The sequence below is a fragment of the Pelodiscus sinensis genome, chromosome 14 (assembly GCF_049634645.1).
Source record: "Pelodiscus sinensis isolate JC-2024 chromosome 14, ASM4963464v1, whole genome shotgun sequence".
In the NCBI taxonomy this organism is placed as follows: domain Eukaryota; kingdom Metazoa; phylum Chordata; order Testudines; family Trionychidae; genus Pelodiscus; species Pelodiscus sinensis.
Genome location: NC_134724.1, coordinates 19,474,977 through 19,495,065, shown reverse-complemented (window position 1 = coordinate 19,495,065; position 20,089 = coordinate 19,474,977). Strand labels below are relative to the sequence as shown.

Here is a 20,089-nt window from a genome sequence, read left to right as displayed (position 1 = left end):
ATGTGTCCGGGTATGTCTACACTACCCCCCTAGTTCGAACTAGGGGGGTAATGTATGCATACCGCACTTGCTAATGAAGCCCGGGATTTGAATTTCCCGGGCTTCATTAGCATAAAGCCGGCTCCGCCATTTTTAAAAGCCGGCTTGTTCGAACCCTGTGCCGCGCGGCTACACGCGGCACGGGCTAGATAGTTCGAACTATGTAGTTATTCCGAACTATCTGTACGCCTCATGGAATGAGGTGTACAGATAGATCGGAATGGCTACATAGTTCGAACTATCTAGCCCGTGCCGCGTGTAGCCGCGCGGCACGGGGTTCGAACAAGCCGGCTTTTAAAAATGGCGGAGCCGGCTTTATGCTAATGAAGCCCGGGAAATTCAAATCCCGGGCTTCATTAGCAAGTGCGGTATGCATACATTACCCCCCTAGTTCGAACTAGGGAGGTAGTGTAGACATACCCTCCAAGAGAAGCATCAGAGTGCCCAGGGGCAGCTCTGGCTCCATGTTGCAGAGTGCTGTAGTGTCCCGAGTGAGGACAACCAGAGCATGCAGAGAAGAAAATTCTTTGCTGTCCCTCATCAAGGTAGGCAAGCAAGCAGGGAAACCTGAGAACCGGCTGTCCAGGGTCGGGGGAAGTCTCTTTAAGCACAGGCCTCAGATAGCCTCAGGCAGCAGCCGCACAAGATAACTCCTGACCTAATGCCCTGTTGAAACTGGTTCCGGCCGGCCTTAAATACAATTCATTGTCCATTCAGTGTGGATGCTCTATTTCGAAATAGCCAAATGCTATTTCGAAATGCATTTTGTGTATAGACGCTTTATTTCAAAATATCTCATTTCAAAATAGCTATTTCGAAAATTAGATATTTCGAAATAACACTATAGTGTAGATGTACCAAAACATTTTCCCCACCCAAAATAACCTGTTCAATAATTATCCCACCCAGCCCAGCAACCCTACAGGTTCACTCCCAGGCTCCTTCCCAGCAATTATTTCCTTCTCCTTCATTACCCCTAAATCCTCCAAGCATTTGCACTGCTTCTGAGAGGTGTAAGAAATACATTTCTATAGAGTGGTTTAGATGAATTATTACTCAAAGTTCCGTATTAATATGCCTACTTAGGAATTGATCCATCTAAAACATTTCCTGAATCTTTGTTCTTGTCTGTATCGCTACAGACATATTTGCTGACAGGCAATTTGAAATAAACTACCAAAATAACTGAAACTGGTGGAATTGTATTGTGCTGTGACAAATCAAATAGGCAGAATTTTAAACCATGCACAGAATTTTTAATTTTTTTGGCACAGAATTCTCCCAGGGGTAGTAGTTACAAGGAACTGCCACTAAAATGAATGGGGAGCTCTGCTGAAAAATAGCACTCTGCTTACAGCATTGAAATCAGTGGGCTCCTTGGCTGAGTAGGAGCGAAACTTTAATAGACACCTCATCATGCTATTGGTTTGGAGACAGAACTCCCAATTTTTTTTTGTTAGGCAGTTTTGCTGAATGACAAATGTCATGGTAATTGCCCATGATTATCTGTTGTGAGAGTTTGCATGTGCCTGGTTTGCAAAGAAGAATTTTGCCCTCAGCTCTGCTGTTAGTGCAATACCCATGTATATAAAGGCACATACAGAGACTTAGTCAGCCCAGCATGGACTGATCAAGCAATTTGGGCTTCCTTTCTAAATAAAATCTAGCTGCCAATTCTGACTCTCTGCCAGGACTGTGCTCCTGCAGTTCAACAGCTGTAAGCTGTTCATTGTAACTACCAAGCGCAATCAGACTTAGCATTCCAAGAGCTGAACCTTTTTTCTTCTTCACATGGTAGCATACAGTGGTTGTGGTGGACTGAATCCACCCTTGTTGTTGCTGGCAGCTGTAGAATTGATTCTGATTCGTCTCAGCTGATTACCTGGCTGGACTACCTAGGTTTTGAATCATGTTTAGTTGAGAAAGATTTGCTCCTTGTTATAATGGAGGTTTAATAATAATGATTTATGTAGATCCATATGCAACCCATTATCAGTAAAAATGTTTCAGGCTAACAGTGGTATAATAGTAGCTCACACAATACAACTATACAGGAAACATTTACATGGGGACAGTCTTAGATCCCTGTTCCCAAGGCAACTGGAGACCAATCTCATTGCAAACAGATTTTCCATTTTCCTTATCATAAGGCTCATTACTGTACACCCTCTTCTAGGCCTAAATTTACCACTGACCTTTTGTGCTCTTACTTGTATTACTGTTAACTGTTTGCTTTACAAATACTGAATTAAGATATGAAGCATTTATACAGGGCGGGCAGGCTGAACCCCAGACAGGCAATACATCCAAGCTCCCTCTGTTTTTTACTGAGTGGGGGGAGGTGTCTCTCAGATTCAGAACTATCTGAGCAGAGAAGACATGTTTGAGAAAGTGTGGCCCTCAGTATTCTTTAAATAGGAGTGTTAACTTTACCAGGCTTTGGGTTAGAGTTTGCAGGTCGATCCACTGAAAAATAGAGAAAAATACCTTGGAGCACAAGCCACTTTTTCTACATTCTCAAACAGAAATACAGTATTGCTGTGGCAGATGCCTTAGGTTTTGTTACGTCCCTATGCATGTATATACACCTAAAAATTAATGTTATTGATAATAGGATCAAGTCCCTTGTGGAAATCTAAGGCCTTTTAGACGAGTAATTGGTCTTATTGTCCTTTGTATGTAGAATTGAGCTTTAGTAAATTACAAGAAGAACCATGCATTATATGACCATCCCATTGTATTCAATATTTGTTTGCCTATATCCTCATGTAGCCCTATAAAAATGTATCTCTGAACATTTTGTGTAGATCATTCTTTATACTCTTTAGCATTTAAAAAAACTGAAAAAGTTTAATATAAAATGACAAGCGGATTCCTTAAATGTCCATGTGTTTGAATCAGAAATATTTCACCCCTCATGAAAGAAGAGAGCCATATTTGATTTTGGTCCACAACTTTTTATGCCTAGGATTCCCCATCCGCAAAAGTGCTGACTGCCATAAAACAACGATTTCTGGGGGGAAAAATAGCATAGTGTGTGACACAGAAATAAAATATTTGAAGAAACTTGTGGGCAGTATAAAATTTTTTTTTAAAATAGTTACACATCTGAAGATGCTTAAGGCACCTGAATTTCAAAAACAAATGTCCTCTGCTGTGAGGCATATGTTCTAAAGTTGGATGGAGAAACTAGCACATTTAGAAATAAGAACAAATTTGGCTTCCGTGTGTTTAAACTATTAATTTTTGCAATGGCAAGCAACTTAAACAGCACAAGAGCAGGAGAACAGAAAATAGATCTATAAATGTAAAGGGACCCAGTTCAGTTGCTTGATTTTTTTTTAAACAAAAGGTTCTATTCCCTTAATATGTCAGGAAATAATGTGACTATTTCCACAAATGTTAGTGAGAGTTAGTATTACAGCTGGCCTTGTGTTTAGTGGGAGAAGGGGCTCCAACGTATTCATTATGCAGGTGATGCCCACTGGGTGTTCGGTCTGATCTAGATCCATTAAAGCTCTTAAGAACATGATTAAATGATTTAGTTGGTCAAGATCAGGACTAAAACAGGACTAAAATAGATACTGATATTGCAACAGACCCTCTCTTTTAGGAGATCTGCCCGGCAAAGCAGAAGAAATCTTGTTCAAACAAATCAAAGCATGATGGATAGCCCTGCTCTTCGTATTATTGCAGCACTTTCAGCACTGAAGTGCTTTCACTAAATTTTGGTGCTTAATCTCTACAATCCAGGTTGTTGGTTTTCTTCAGAGCCCTGGAATAACATAGGTCTTCGGTGCTGGTGATTTAAGTTAAATAAAAGAACAGCCTCAACTGCTGGTACGCTTTAATTAGACTGTTTTGCTCTCCGTTATTTATAGATGTCTCTTGGAATCTTGAAAATCTCTCTGTGTATTTTACCTATTTGCATTGCCAGATAATTATTCCCTTGTTTATATTTTCTTCCATGGAGCAAAGTTGCTGGGCGTGCAGCAGCCCTCTTAACCCCGGCTTTGAAGAAGTAATAACCAAATAAATGCTTTTGTTTTCAGTACCCCGCTACAAAAATTGTTCTAGCATCCTGCCATCGAGATTCCTATTCAACTTCTTGGTTTGTTTATTTGTTTGCATCAGCTAGTATAAACTGAAGGCCTCATCCTTGTATTCAGTGGGAGTGCATAGTCCTAGTTAGTTAATAAAGGCTGAATTTTGGCTTTGCTCATTTGATTCCTCGCCCTCTGCTGGAACTTGTGTAGCAAAGTAACATGCATCTCGCTTGCATTTAGACTGATATTTTCAAATATGCTAATTTTGGACACTCAGCTTGAGACACCCACAGCCTGATTTTCAGAGCTGAGCACACAGAATTTTCATGGAGCTCTGGAAATCAGGCTTTAGTTGTCCTAACCTGAGCACCCAAAATTAGTGAATGCTTCTGACAATGATCTGTGTAATCAGACTGAGGACAGACTTGGCCTGGCCTGAGGGAGTAGAGGTGGGGGTTGGCTCTGGGCTCTCAGGAAGAGACGGGGCCTCCGGAAAAAGGAATAGGACTGTGATCTATCCTCCCCCAGCCAGTCCTTCCATGCTGCTGGGCACCCACCACCCAGAACTTGGGGCAGGCAAATGCTTATCTGGTTTACATTGTTATAGTTCCACTAAGGATCTGCTCATTTGACCTGTATGTATATTCTAAGTTACAGCTTTTTAAGGTGAATTGCATTGAAGAGTAAACTGGTTGATAGAGGATAGTGTTCTTAGTTATACTATTATACATCTAGAGTGCCTCCCAGAACAGTTGCCCTATTTTTCCAGTACATCAACTAACCTATGTGCAATATAAGAGCTAGGAAAGAGGAAGAGCAAACCGTGGTACATCACAGCACAGTAGTGGGCAGGATGTAAATCAGAATTTTTTTACTTTGGAAGATAGTTTAGCATCTCCGACCTCCCTGAACTGAGTGACTGCTCTGTCCTCTCAGGAGGGCTTTACTTTGTAAAAAAATCTTTTTTCACTCTGAAAATCCCTTTCCCAGACTATCTACCCATAGTTTATGAATGGGCGTTAAAGGGATTCCTCAGAAAGTAATGAATATAACCTCACCGCATTAAATCCTTGATGCATATTAATTCAATGCCAAATGAAAAATATAACGTGAGGACAGGTCTACAGTTGAGAATTGTTATGCTTCCCTCTTAAAAAAAGGCTACTGGACAGTTATACTGAAAGGTAATATTTTGTATTAACTAGTGTTGAACCTAACTCTTATACCTTAGTATATGTGTGCACTATAATGTTACCTTTCCTGTGGAAGACAGAACTATGTGTGTTTAATTCCCTGACTTTCTACATTTTAATAGTTTTGAATTAGTCTATTTCCCTCCTAATTGCCTTGTTTCATTTAAGAGGTGGAGGTGAGGAAGAGAAAAGAAGAAAGAAAAATGCTGGTATATATCATTATTTGACTGTGCCAGACATTTCCCCTCTGTGCATTTTCTATGTTTTGGGTTTGTGGTTTAACATTTAACCTTATGATAGACATCTCTGAGTCTTACAATGCTTAAACTTTCAACAAATGATTTTTTCAGAATAAAGAAAATGTTGTCGTGGCTATATTCATTAAAGGCAATTCAGCCTTTGGTAAACAGTGAATTCTTTTGAGCAGCCATTAAGTATATTTAATGACAAATTAGCGAACTACACACATCAATCATATTCTTGCTGAGTAAGTAAGGGCCTGATCCCAGACTCTGACATTAGTGGAGCTGGATCAGGCCCTAATAAAGGGTTGTCAGCTGTCCAGTTTTTGACTGGCACTCCTGGCTGAACTCTGGTGCCTCTGCTTGGCACTGCCTTCTGGTCAGTGAGGGACTGGGCCTAAGGCAGGTGGACAGGAAGGCTTCACATGCTGCCCCTGATCTGAGTGCAGACTCTGCAGTTCCCATTGGCTGGGAACTGTGACCAATGGAAGCTGCAGTGGCAGTGCCTGCAGGCGTAAGGACAGCACATAGTGCCTCCGTGTGCTTCAGGGCCTCAGACCCCTGGCGGCTGCTTCCATGGTAAATGTTGCCGGGACCCCGTACCACTCACCCCCTACACCACAGCCTTGAGCCCCCTCCTGCTTCCCAAACTCCTCATCTCCACTGCAGAGCCTGCACCCCCAGCCAGAGCCCTCACCCCCTTCCAAATCCCAACACTTTAACCTCAGGCCAGTTAAAGTAAGGGGGGGTTAGGGAGAGGGAGCAATGGAGGGAAGAGGGGTGGAGCAAGTGGGGGTGAGGCTCTAAGAACAGGCAGAACAGAGGCAAAGAAGGGGTGTTTGTTTTTGTGTGATTAGAAAGTTGGCAACCCTACTCTAATAGACCAGCTGAAGGACAAAAAAATTTATTGTGATTTGATCCCAAATTAGGATTATACCACAAGAAAGCCAGTACAGTTGAAAGATAAGAATGGAGCACTGCCCATCCTGGGATTGCTTGGCTCAGATGCACAGATGCATGTTGATATGTATTATAAAATACACCATGTATGTGTGGTACTTATCTGAGGGTTTTATCAAATCTCTGTTGTTCTGGGAGATTCTTGGTGATTTCTAATGCTCAGTAATCTCTGTTAGCAGTTTGAAGTAGGATTATGCTTTGAAATTGGGTTTACTTGGTGTATCGCTGATATTATATATAATTTTTGCAAAAGAAGGTTTTCTAAAATTCACATTACAATATATATATGACAGTGGAAATGAACGGTGCCTGACTGAGACACATAGATTATAATTCCTTAGATAGTCCAGGCAAAATGTTGAAAGGAAAATTTTATATTTAAAAAGCTACATTGAAAGATGGGCCCTGTTTACTGCAAAGAGCTAACAAGCTGTAGATTTTATTGCAAATGATCAATGATCATTTTATACTCTGGCCTGAATCTGGTTTCATTTATAATGTGTATATCAGAACTCCAATGAAACTGGAAAAATTGCACTTATGTAAAACTGGTACAAGATCAGATTTGAGCCCTATGGATGTTTTAGCTTATGGAAGAGCATTTTTTCCACACAGCAAAAGCCAGAGGATGCTGAAGGGGTAAATTCTTTAGAAGATGGATGTTTACAAGTGCTGCATGAAGCTGTACTACTGAAAAGTTTTTTATATTTTCAACATTAATTGCGCGTATGAAGTTCGCTAAAGCATTACAATGTTTTGTTTCTTTTCAAATCCCAATTGAATATTTTCTGCAAATCTGTCAATCAGGCACATTCCAGAGAGAGGCTTTTAGCTTGTGTGTCTGCAACATTGTATGTAATGTTTCAGTATGAAAAAGAACAGCAGGGTCTGGGAAGTGATTGGAGCCAAGAAGTGCTTATGCATATGGAAGTGCAGTATTTCTTTATGCAGAGACTATCCCCTTGTATGCTAGAGAGAATACTGGCTCTATTATAGACTGTGAGTTGTAGCTTGCAGTAGTATGTAATTATGAATAAGAACTAATCAGAGCAGTAATAGAAATGGTAAAAAGGGTTTTACTGCAGCAGGGACATAGCAGTGGCCCACCCACTTTTCATGCAGGCCCACCCACATCATCCTGTCTGATGCTCCTGCTGGGGGGCAGGGTTGGAGCACAGGGGCTTAACCCCACACACTAGCATAGCCTAGCATACCCCACACACTAGCATAGCCCACTTACTCACCCTTCTGGCTATACCACTGTATTGCAGTCATGTAATTGGGCTCAACATTGTGCTTTAACACAGCCACTTATTTCAATCCAGCCCTTAGTATACAAGCATATATGTTGTATTGCCCAAGAGGGATCATGCTAATTTGTGGAATTTGTATGTTATAATATTACAGTTCTTCATTCATTATTTTCAGCCTACTGTATAAAAGAGAAGGGAGCAGGGAACAAGTTCTAAGCAGTGAACCCTTCTCTGCTCCCTTCCTCTAAGACAGGAGAATTATTGTGGGAAGTGAAGAAAGGCTCTTTTCACTTTGCTCCCTGACAAGCTGGAGTGGCTAGATGTGGTGCAGAGTATTCAACAGAAGTTTGAGAGGCAGCCATCTTACCCCATTGCCAAACTGCGGAGCTCCTCTCGAGTCACCAGAGTAGATTACAGCCAGATTCCTGTCCCATTTAGGTCTGGAACTGCATTAACTTGACCACCAGAATGGCCAGTGAGTCCATAGCTACAATTCAGGCCCTGAAGATGAATGTGCAGAGAGGCCTTATACAGTTTGTAAGACTCTCAGATACTGGGCTGTGTGGTGGGGTCAGGATTTCTAAATGGCTGCAGTGCACAGGACCATGTAAGTTGTAGTAGTGGGTTCTGAACCTGACTGACTCATCAAAACTGGTTGACTCATCAAAACTGGGGTGGCCAAACTGTGGCTTGCAAATTGCATGCAGCACTTTTACAGGTAAAGAGTGGCTCACGGCGCTCCTCTCTCCCCCCCCCCCCCACCAGACTTGTGGGGTTGGGACTTGGTAGCTCTATCTTGCAGCGGGAAAGATGGTCTCAGGGCTTCAGCCCTGCGGGATATGCCTGCTAGGGCTTGGAGCTTCAGCAGAAGTACAGCTGCCATGGAACTCATATATTGAACCCCTGAGCTCCTGCAGGCACCTTCCAAGGGCAAAAGTCCTGAGCCCCAACTCCAGGTGCCCTGCTTTCAAACTTCTGAAGTTTGTCGTGTGTGGCTCGGAGATAAGTTTGGCCACCCTTGATATATAGCTTTATAATTACACGGGGCTCCAGTCAACCAGGTTCCTGTTTAATTCCAAACTAAGGATGTTAATGGTTAATCAGTTAACCAGTAATCCTCACCAGTAATGGTGAGGCTTACCGGTTATGGTTAACTGGTTGGTGCTGGAGCAGCCCCATGCGTGCATTGTGGGCTGGGGGCTGCTCCAGCCCCATGGAGCTCACCACAGGTAGGGAGCACCCAACCGAGCTGGAGCAGCTCCCAGCCATGGTGAGGTTGTCCCTGGCATGCCCCGGGTAGGGATACTCCAACCTGACTGGAGCAGCTCCCAGACCAGCCAGGGAACTGCTCCAGTCCAGCTGCCGTGACCCCGCCCACCCATCCTGTTTAGTCAGTTAATCGATTAAACTTAATGTTTAGTTAACTAATGAAATGAGATTTTACAACTCTATTTGCAAACCATTGTATTGAATACATGTAAATGTTGCTTGTCAGATAACTAAAACACAGCAGCCATTTCCTGGGGCATACATTCTCAATAATTTTTTGGGTATCCCATGACTTTTCTTTGTCAGATTAGCTGTGCTGCTCTAACAACTGTTAACTTCAATCTGACCAGAGCAGGTGCCACTGTTGGAGAATTTACATTTCTTAATGTGAGAGAACTAAAACTGATGCTGAGCCAATGTGAAATTGATTATATTAGTAAAATTTAATAATAACACACCGATAACTCTGAGGGGCTCAAAGGAATGAATAAGTAGCCTCTCTGTGAGGTAACTGAGGTATTAATCACATTTTACAGCTAAGAAAACTAAGGCTCAGAGAAGCTGTATAGCTTTACCAAGGTTACACAGGTTGTTTGCAGCAAAGCCAAGAACTGCTTTACTAGTTGATGTTTGAACATCAGTTTGAAGCTGTACAACTGGATTTCTTTTTTTATTCTAGCCAATTCTTTTGCGCCTGGAATGTGTTGTGAGCATGATGTAGGTCATTAAGGGTACATCTAGACTACAGGCTTTTGTCGAGAGAAGTTTTGTCGACAGATACGGTCGACAAAGCTTCTGTCTACAAAGAGCGTCTAGACTACATCCAGTTCTGTTGACAAAGCAAGCTGCTTTGTCGACGTGACAGTGTAGACACAAAGGACAGTGTAGATGCAATAATGCCTTCTGTCGACAGAACTCTGTTGACAAAAGGCGTTATTCCTCGTACAATGAGTTTTACAGCCGTCAACAGAACTGCTGAGTTCTGTTGACATTATGTCGACAGAATTCAGCGGCAGTGTAGACGCAAGTATAGTTTTGTTGACAAAAGTGGACTTTTGTCGACAAAACCCTTTAGTCTAGACACACCCTTAGATGTGAAGTATGTGATTGTGTCTGCAACTCTAGCCTTTAGATATGAATGCAGTTTATGTAGTTTAGACACTAAATTTTGAATGCAAAATTGCTGCTTTATCATCTGTAAATAGTAGAAGTTGGGTAAATATTTCTTCAGTTGCCCACTTTGATGATGATTGCTGCAGAGAAATCACTTAACTCTTCTGCAGTGTCTTGGTCTTTCTTAATTGCTCTCACTACTCTCTGGCAGTGCAGCAGGCCTGCTGATTCCCTCACAGTCGGTGATTCATTGTCACTGTAAATTTTCAATCCTTGTATCAGTGGTGTCAAACTACCACAGTAAAAAAGAACACAGAAAAAGTTTTTAACTGTGCGTCAGAAATGATAAGCAAAATTGAACCTAAAATAGTAATATATAAGTAGAAGAATATCTGATGCATGTGTAAAATGAATCATTCAGAGTTACACTGTGTATATCTGATGGTATTGAAGATGTAAACTTCACAGACCCAGTGAAAACACATTATTTCATAAGAAGAGAGGCCAGCAGATACAACAGTCACAAAAACATCAGCTGCCTTGTAAGCCTGTAGCTTTTTATTTTTATTTACATTGACTTTGTAATGTTGTGTTACATCACCCTGCGTTTGGCTCTCGTGGCTACAATGTCAAGTTTAACAGAGTGAAAGTCACTTCTGCTACTTTCTTCAAAATTAGAGTCGCTGACAACACACAAAGACCGAAGGTAGTGACCACGCATACAATAAGTTTTATTAAAATTACAATGAAAGTTATAATTACCCAAGTGTATCGAAATTTGATACAGACCAGTGCACAAGTTACAAATAGTTCTACTCTCATCCTTGATGAGTGTCAGGGTATTATGGGTCTCTCATGGCTTGATCATCAGTAGAGGGAGGGCTTCTGATGGGGTCTCCCAGAGGGAGCTCAGTTTTTCCATTATGAGCATCCATCTTTTTGTATTGTGATTCTGTCTGCACCTATGTAAATGTGTCAGCCCTTTTTTCTCTTATTGATCTATATCTCCCAAAAAATTAAGGGAACTCAATTTCGTATAGGCTGGGAAAGTTCCCTTTATTAATACTGACATGCAACCTGTGTCCCATGATTAAGACACACGTCTAAGACAGATGCATATTTATGAGCTTTTTTATTATCAAATACAGGTTGGACCTCCTCAGTCTAGCACTGCCTGAACCTGACGATCCCAAACAAGGATGTTTTCCAGACAAGGGGGAAGGTCAATTCTGTCCCCTCTTCATGGGTCCTTCATGCTCCTGGCCCAACCGCTGGCACCTCCAGACACCCTTGCTGCTGACCCGGTTTACATAGAGCGCTGGGAGAACTCTCTCCCAGCACTTGTTCCATGGCCACACTTCCAGGTTAAAGTGCTGCCAGTAGCAGCACTGCTGCGGCTGCATTTTGAACTCTTAAATGTAGACAAAGCATAAAATGTTCTCCTAATCTGTTCAAACAACAGGAAGAGCAAGTGAAGGAAGTGTGCAGTTTTGGGAAATGAATGCCCTTGTTGACTACTTTAGGAATGAATACAGTGCATCAAAGATGGCTGGGAACTGTCAAAACTAGAGTGGCTACAAAATTTGGATTAGGATCCCTTTGGGGGCTGTTAGAGACTGGGGTTTTAGTTCAAGCCACTGTAGAGATAAAGTTCCTTTAAAAAGTTAAGGTCTGGGCTTGATTTTTGAAACAATTCCCCAACCCTCTCAAAGTCTGTATTTTTTCACTCCAATATTTAAAGCCAGGAGAGGCCATTCTGATTATCTAGTTTGAGTTCTTGCATAATACAGGGCATAGAATCTGCATCAAGCCCATGACTTCAGCTTTAGCTCTAGCATACATTTAAAAATAAAATGGCTTGATTTAAGACTCCAAATGATGGAAAAATCAACATGTACCTAGACACGTCCTCACTGTTAACAGTTTGTACCTTATTTCTAATAAAAGGAGGAGTCCCATGGCATCTTAAAGACTAACAGATTTATTAGGGCATAAGCTTTCCTGGGCAACGACCCATTTTGTCAGATGCATCTTTGCCCAGGAAAGTTTATGTCCTAATAAATCTGTTAGTCTTTAAAGTGCCACAGGACTTCTCATTGTTTTTGCAGATACAGACTAGTATGGCTACCTCTCTGGTACTTTCTAACACAGTGGTGTAAGTGGGAGTCAGATTTTTCAAGAATGCTAACTCCCATTGTGACATTTATGACTAGATTTCTCTGGCTCTTTTGAGAGTCTGGCCATATGTGGACAAAGGGCTAAATTGCAAGTGTATTTAGAGGAGAAATTGGAAACTGATGGTATGTCTGCACTGCATGCTTATTTCAAAATAAGCTATTCCAGAATAGTTATTCCAAAATAGCTTATTTTGAAATAGCATGTCTACACTGCAGGGAAGCCTCAAAATTAGTCCGAGGCAGGCTTCCCTAATGTAGATGTGCTATCTCGATTTAGATCCCCAGAAGCCACTGGGGAGATATAACTTAGAATGGCCCTGGTGAGGGGCTATTTCAAAATAGCAGCAGTGGAGCATCTACACATGGCTTAAGTCAAAATAGCTATTTTGGAATAGGCATTGTTCCTTGTATAATGAGGTTTACAGATTTCGGAATAAGACATCTGTTATTTCAAACTTATTTTGAAATAATGGAATGGCTGTGTAGATGCTCACATTGTTATTTTGAAATAACACTAGTTATCTCGAAATAACCATGCTGTGTAGTCACACCCTAAGGCTATGTCTAGACTGCAAGCCTCTTTCGAAAGAGGATTTTTCTAAAGATATTTTTGAAAAAGCCTCTTTCGAAAAAAAGCGTCTAGACTGTAAGCGGAACTTTTGAGAAAGCAAGCCGCTTTTTTGAAAGAAAGCAGAGAGAGAGTCTGGATTCTCTTTCTAAAAAGCCCTGTTGGCATTCAAGAACGCCTTTTTTCGAAAGAGCACTTTCGAAAAAAGGCGTTCTTCCTCGTGAAATGAGGTTTACCGCCGTCGAAAGAAAAGCCGCATTCTTTCGATTTAATTTCGAAAGAACGCGGCTGTAGTCTAGACGCAGGTGAAGTTTTTTTGAAAAAAGGACACAGCCTAAGGGTATTTGAAAATCAAAGAGAGGATATTGTAATGGGTGCCATATGGCATGGGAAATAAACTGTGTTTTTAAGTGCTGTACATCTAAACTTTGTTTCTTTGTAATTTTCTTCTTGAATCTGCCTCATTTATATCTTTCATTTCTGTTCCAAAGAAGAGGAAGAAATTGTATTGGGGTTTAATGGAGTGCTGTAAAAACTTGTTATGTGATGCTCTCCTTTCCCTTCTGAAGACCAAACATTCATACTCCACTACATTTCACTCCTAAAAACGTTATAGAAAATTAAAATAAAAGTATTTCCTTGTTCAAATATCTGTTGTTGATTTAACATTGTGGTGTTGAGTTTTTCTTGTACAACTTCCCAAGTGACTGGATGTGTTACATGAGTATACTGTGGGCTGCATATGTTGCTGTGCACTGACTATTTGGAAGAAGCTGCCTCTCTAGCCAGAGGACCATAGCTTCTTTAGATGATATTTTTAGTAAATCATTCTTGATCAATATTGTAAGTATCAGGAAAATCATATAGATAACAGATACAAATGTGAATTTTTCCATACGTTATTCAGTATATCAAGAAGAGTTTATCTTGTGTGGCTTGGAGCCTGTGTATGTGGATTTTTCCTTGTCCATGCAGGTGTGGGAGGAAGCTAGCCTCACCCTGTCATCTCTTACACAGATATAAGATGTTGGCACCCACCTTTGCTGAGCAAGTGATATCCGTTTTTGATTGTCCACTTGTCAAATTTTACAGTAAGCACCTTCGCGCTTTCTCTTCTCACCGCACCCCTTATCTTCTGGAGAAGCTCCCAGCAAACACCCACAAAGCCAACACATTCTCCTACTTCAAATCCTCCCTTTAAAACACTCCTCTGCCATGATACCTACAAAGAACCACAGAAAGTTTAAGCCAAGAGTCTCAAACTCATGGCCCAGGGACTATCCGTGGTCTGAGCAGTTCCACAGTCTGGCCAACACATGAGTCCCTGTACCTCTGGGGGGCACATCTGTACCCTCCCCCCAAGTCCAGCCCCTGCTCTGCCCTCACCTCACCTCTTCCTGCCCCTGCTCTTCCCTCTGCCCCACCACATCACACCCCTCTTCTAAAACCCCCTCCCCTGAGGGATGCAGCCGCAGGGATTATCAGAGGGTCTGGTATGAGGCAGCAGTCGGGGAGCTGTGGGGAAGCGGAGCAACGCAGCAGCCTTTGCCCTGTCTGAGGCCAGGCTGGGCGCTTTGCTTCACCATGGTGGCCGTAAGTGGAGCACCCTAGCCCCAGCTGGCTTGGAAGATGGCAGCAGAGCAGAGCAGGCTGCTGCATAGCTCTGTTTCCCTGCAATGAGTGCGGGGAGCCCAACCCCTGCTGCCCCCCGCCCCAGGCTAACCTGCGTATGGATGACCATCCGATCCATAGGATGGTTGGGATGCTGCTGTGGGGCGCCCCCAAAGTGTGAATTCCATGGCAGCCACACTAAACCAGCCTATGGACAGGATGGCGCTGCACGTACCTCCCTCAGGCCACCGGCTATGCCCACAGTGCCTAGAACTAACAGCTGGAAGCTGCTCTGTTGCCAGGGACCCTGGGTGGGGGTGTTATACCACCCAGGGGTAGCAGGTGGGGATGGGGAGGAGGGCCCAGTAGTATGCAGGCTGGCAGCCAGTGCCAGGAGACGTGTGGTGAATGTGTGGAGACCCTGCCCACTGGAGCCCACTAGGAGGATTTGCAGACCGGCCCTGGCCCAAAGGTAAATTGAGTTTGAGCCCCCTGGTTCAGGCAGTTGGTGCTCTGTGACTGCTGCTCTGTGACTGCTGCTGACCCGTATCATCCCGTCATAACCTTGTGCTCTCTGCTCTGTTGTATCCCTCTACTGTCCCTCAGCACTGAGATTGTAAGAGTATTAGGGCAGAGAACATCCCTGTGTGTTATTTCTTTGTACAGTGCCTGGTATAATAGCATTTGGGCCTCTAAGTGCTTCTGCAATGCATGCAAATAAACAATAATTAGCAACATAATTCTCTCTTCATCATCACTTATTTCCCTAGGCAGGCGTCTTCGGGTGCCCGCACACAGCAGCAGTTATATGAACACAGCACCAGGTTCTCCTGAGCTCCTTGTCTTGCTTCATCACTCCTTAATCTTTTGCTTATACACTCCGTACTGCACACCTGTACCATGCAGAATCAAGCCATGAACAGAGAACAGCTCCGTATCCAGTATCTGTGACCCATTTTCAGATTCTACAGCTCTCCAACGTCTGTTCTATGTTGTCAGATATATTCTAATTTGGGAGGCTTTTGGAAAAGGGAGAATAAAACACTCCACTCCATTTTGGTGCTTTCTGCATTTATTTTTCAATGGAGTACTTGATGCCCAACTTCTTATTGTGCTCTGTTTTTTAACATTGTTGCTGTTTTCAAATGGCAGCAAAGAGCTCATTTAAACAGATAAACACCTCTGAGCAAATTTCACATTAAAAAAATTTACTGTTTTTTGGGTATTATTATTAAAACACTGTCCCAAGTACAGTGACACTCGGGTATACCCTTTAACACCAGCAAAGGATCTTGCCCTTAGGGTGAATCCACACAGCACCCTTACCTTGAAATAATTTGCACTATGCAAATTGCGTAGCTTATTTCAAGGTAATTTTGAAATAAAGTGCTATTCCGAAACATCCCTTAACTCTTGTGCAATGAGGTTTACAGGGATGTTGGAATAGCGAGCCTGCTGTATTTCAATATAACGAGCCTGCTCTTAAGACACAGACTAGCTATTAGTAACAGGGGTGAGATCTTCAATTACAAGAAGCAATGACTTGTGAGATGTCATATTTTTTTAAAGCACTGAAGTGAATTAGGAGCACAAATCTCATAACTTTTTTTTTTTATGAAGACCAAAAATAATACTGATGGGCTGATGTATCTTGCATATCAAAAAAATTAGCTGACATTCCAAGTATCTTGAAATGGTTCAAGTTGCCTGGTTGGAATCCTACAAGTGAAGTTGCTTCTGTGAGATACATAGTTTTGAAGATAGTGTACCTTTTTTTCTTTAAAAAGTATAAAAGATAGTGGATTGCACAAATATGTTACTCTGCACCATTTTTGATAAGTCTGCTATCTGACCAGAGTGTGCATGCATAGGACCCATTAATGTTACTGGGAGTGTTATGAATGCACTCGCAGGAATCCAGGGCCAAAATCTAATCTCATTGTAAACTGTAGTAACATTGTTGATTTGAAGAGAATTACTCCAGTTTTGTACCAATTTAAATGTGATCTGGCTGGTTGGCCTCTATATCTGAAATCTACAGTGTAGCTTCTTAAGAGTACAAATGTCTCAAGCTTGAGAAATTTTCTGATCTTCTAGATCACTTCAGTGATTATTTAGAAACTCCAGTTTGGGCAGTTCCCCCTCCCTAGAGATCAGTGAGGAACAACCTAGGCTAGTGAGTGGGCCGCATGAGTGGTCTTCCTCATTTCAATGGACTGCAAGATTGTTGTAACCACATTGGTGTCCCCAGAGAGGGTAGTTTTGCTAATTGCCCTTGTGTACCTAAAATTTGAGGGGTGTGCCAGTTGAACCATAGCAGCTACAGATTGGATGCAGAGGGAACGAATGGTTCTCAGAGTGTTGTATGCAATAAGCATGCACCTCACTTCAAGTGCACTTGCTTTAAGTGTGTATCACTTTAGTAATATAGGTTGGACCTCCCTGGTCCGGCACTCCGGGGACCTGACTGGTCCTGGGTGAGGGATTTTGCCAGACCAAAGAAGGTACTTTCTGGTTTACCTGCCTCACGGCCCTCTATGCCCTGCTACTCCACCAGGCTTCCCACCCTCATCTCCCACCCCAATGGCAGCCTAGCTGAGCTGTGAGCCAGGCTCCCAGATCTCCTCACCTATTGCATCACACTGTGCTCCCCTCCCCCCACAGAGGGGTGGGGTTCTCTGATCCTGGAACATTGTGGTCCTGCTGGACCATGCATCTTGCCAGACCAGAGACTCTTGGTTTATAGAGATGCAATCTGCACCTACAGACACTTTACTTACATTTCTAATAACTTTCTTTAACTCTCAGGTCTACATGTTCTTTCATAAAGTAACAATGTTTTCTTTTGTTTTTGCAGTTGTTCAGTGAAAAAATTAGTGGAGCAGAAGGAACAAAACTAGATGAAGAATTTCAAGAGATGGAAAGGGTAAGGAAGCCAACATAAGTTTTTCAAGGTTATGCCATTGATTAAATACATTTTTTCATTTAATTTCTTAGTGTAATATACTAGGCAATCCAAAAATAAGTATGCAAAATATCCATATATATTATAAGATCCAATCCTGTCCTTGCTGAAGACTATAGGGAGAAAATTCTGTGTACAGTAACACAACAGTATTGAATGTAATGAAATATCAGTTTTGTAACAGAGGGAAGAATTTGACCCTGAAAGTTTTGTCTATGAGTTTATCAGGAACAACATTGGTCTCTAACAGTTTAATTTGTTAGCATGAACAGTAAAGTATTTGTTTTTCAGATATAATCTTGGTAGAAGTGTTTAAAAAAATTGTAAGAATTTTAAAACTGGTAAGAATTGCCCACTGTGAAAGCATTGCAGTATGGTAGTTGAAACAATGTTACTCTCAAGGATTTTTTGTTCCTGCTCTTTGGTTCTCAGTCCTTCACTGGGTCTTTGTCTGCTATATTGTTACATGTATAGACCCCTCTCCATAGGCATAGCTTGACTTCTGTATTTCAGGAACAGCTCCAGGCAGGCCAGTGGGGCTTTGTGTGTGGAATTCTGCCTCTGCCCAAGGCTTGCAGTTTTTTTAGGGGCAAATGGCCCCTCTTCCCCACCACAAACTACATTCATACCTCTTTGTGAGATTTTGGTATTGGTAGATTAAGAAAAATTCATTGCATACATTGTTTTTTCCAATGTTTTTCCACTTATTTTTTTAACTTCAGTTTTCTTTAGTTCCACAATAATTGTCTGATTTATAAGGAGAAAACACTGCATGAGTCACAGAAGGGAAAAGAGAAGAAATATTAGTATATTTTAGATCAGTGGTTCCCAACGTTTTTTGTACTGGGTAATGGCAAACCCATTTGGCAGATTGGTAACATTATATTTGCATATTCATTATGCAAATGAATATTCAAATATGCAAATAAAATGTTTCTGGTAGTCACTTCCCCCCTTGCTGCCTCTATCAAAAAGAGACAGCAGGGGTGGGGGGAGAAGAAGAGGTGCTTCAAAACAGCATTGCCATGTGGAGCTTGGAGCCAGAGCCTGGAGCCGGACCTTGGGCTCCATGTGGCGCTGCCACTTTAAAATACTGCATGCAGCCCAGGGCCAGCTGGGACTCCCAGGCTCTGAGTCCCCAGCTGATCCCAGGCTCCATGCGGCGCTGCCGCTTTGAAACACCACAGAAAGCACGGGGCCAGTGGTAGACTGCTTGAGTCCCCTGCTGGCCCAGTGCTCCCCGCTTTCACCTTTGAAGTGTAGCAACAGCCCTGGCTGGGGCTCTTGCTACACTTCAAAGATGGAGGCACCCTATCAACTAATCGAATAGTCAACGCAGATTGTGTCAACTATTCGATTAGCTGATTAATCTAAATTTAACATCCTTAGTCACCGGTCTGCCAAAAGTTTGTTTGTGGGTTTGCTGGTCTGTGGAATAAAAAGTCTCGGCCCCCACAGCCAGCCCTAATCCCTAGATCCCCTCACCACTCCACTACCTGCCCCAGCACCAGCCACTGACCCCAGAGTCCCCTGCACCCAGCTCCTCCAGTGCCAGCCTCTTGCTCTCAGAGTTCCCTTGTACCAGCCCCCCTCTGCCCCAAACACTTCAATGCCAGCTTCCTGTTTCCAGAGCTCCACTGCATCTCCCCAGGTCACCCTACTGAGCACTGTGGGAGCTGGGTTCACGTGGTGCTTGGTCCCAGCTTAGTGCCACCAGCTGGTCCCCTGCTGAGTAAGTGCAGCTGCAGTGCTTAGCCGGGGCCAAGCACCATGTGGATCTCAGCTGCCACAGCACTCCGCTGGGGCCAAGTGCCACGTGGAGCTGGGCTGCCACAGTGCTCACCTGGGGCCAAGTGCCATGTGGAGCTCGGTTGCTGCAGTGCTCAGCTAGGGCCGAGAGCCACATGGAACCTGGCTGCCACAGCAGCTGCGCTCCACATGGCATTTGGCCCCGGCCAAATGCTGCAGCTGCCCATCACACGGCCCCACCAGCCGGGCCACATAGCAGCCAGTGGCACTGGAATTGAGGCCACAGTGAGGCTGCCCCAGTAGAGACAGCTTCATTGCGGCCCCAGCTCCAGCTGCAGCACACCCGATTGTCTGCTGGACCATTCACCCTGCTGCTGCGTGGGGAACCCCAGTGGGCGGGGTTCATTAGCAGCTGGGGGCATGGCCTGGCAGTGTGCAGCCTGTGGCCTGCTGCGGGTTCATGGACTGGTGGTTGGGAACCGCTGTTTTAGATACTATCAACTATAGCTGCTATATGGGTTCATGCACTAAAGGGCAGAGAACATAGAACTGGGATGAAGGAATTCCTGAATCAGCTTCTCAGGTACATGGTTGATATAGTAGGGATAAAGAGGGCTGGGGAAGAAATTGCGAATCCAAAATATAGCAGTGTTTTTCACGAAGAATGACTATTAGCTCTGAGGGGTTAATTATCTTTCTACACTTTGATGCTGGCAACTGGGCTTAATACAACACTCAACTTCCTTTCTTTTCAGCATCAATAATGAAAGCTTTGGCACAACAAAAATTAAAGTGGATAATGTTTTGTACTGATTTTAATTAAAACTTCTTAGCTTGCCAGAATAATATATTGTATCTAGTCAGAGGATAAAGGGTTGTGGTATTTAATGTCCTGTTACATTTC

General features: G+C 42.9%; 1 protein-coding gene across 6 annotated transcripts in view; it reads left to right on the top strand.

The window, feature by feature from the left end:
• SH3GL3 (SH3 domain containing GRB2 like 3, endophilin A3) overlaps positions 1-20,089 on the top strand; it is a 95,313-nt gene that overhangs the window by 49,659 nt on the left and 25,565 nt on the right. For 5 of the 6 annotated variants that reach the window (XR_001369331.3, XM_075897135.1, XM_075897133.1 and 2 more), the window contains one exon: positions 17,329-17,397. Coding sequence is in view for 5 of the 6 variants with exons in the window: in XM_075897133.1 (XP_075753248.1) it covers positions 17,329-17,397 (69 nt within the window). In the remaining variant the exon portion in view is untranslated. Of the gene's footprint in view, positions 1-13,877; positions 13,952-17,328; positions 17,398-20,089 lie in introns of all 6 variants that reach the window. The other variant, XM_075897134.1, reaches the window with a different exon arrangement.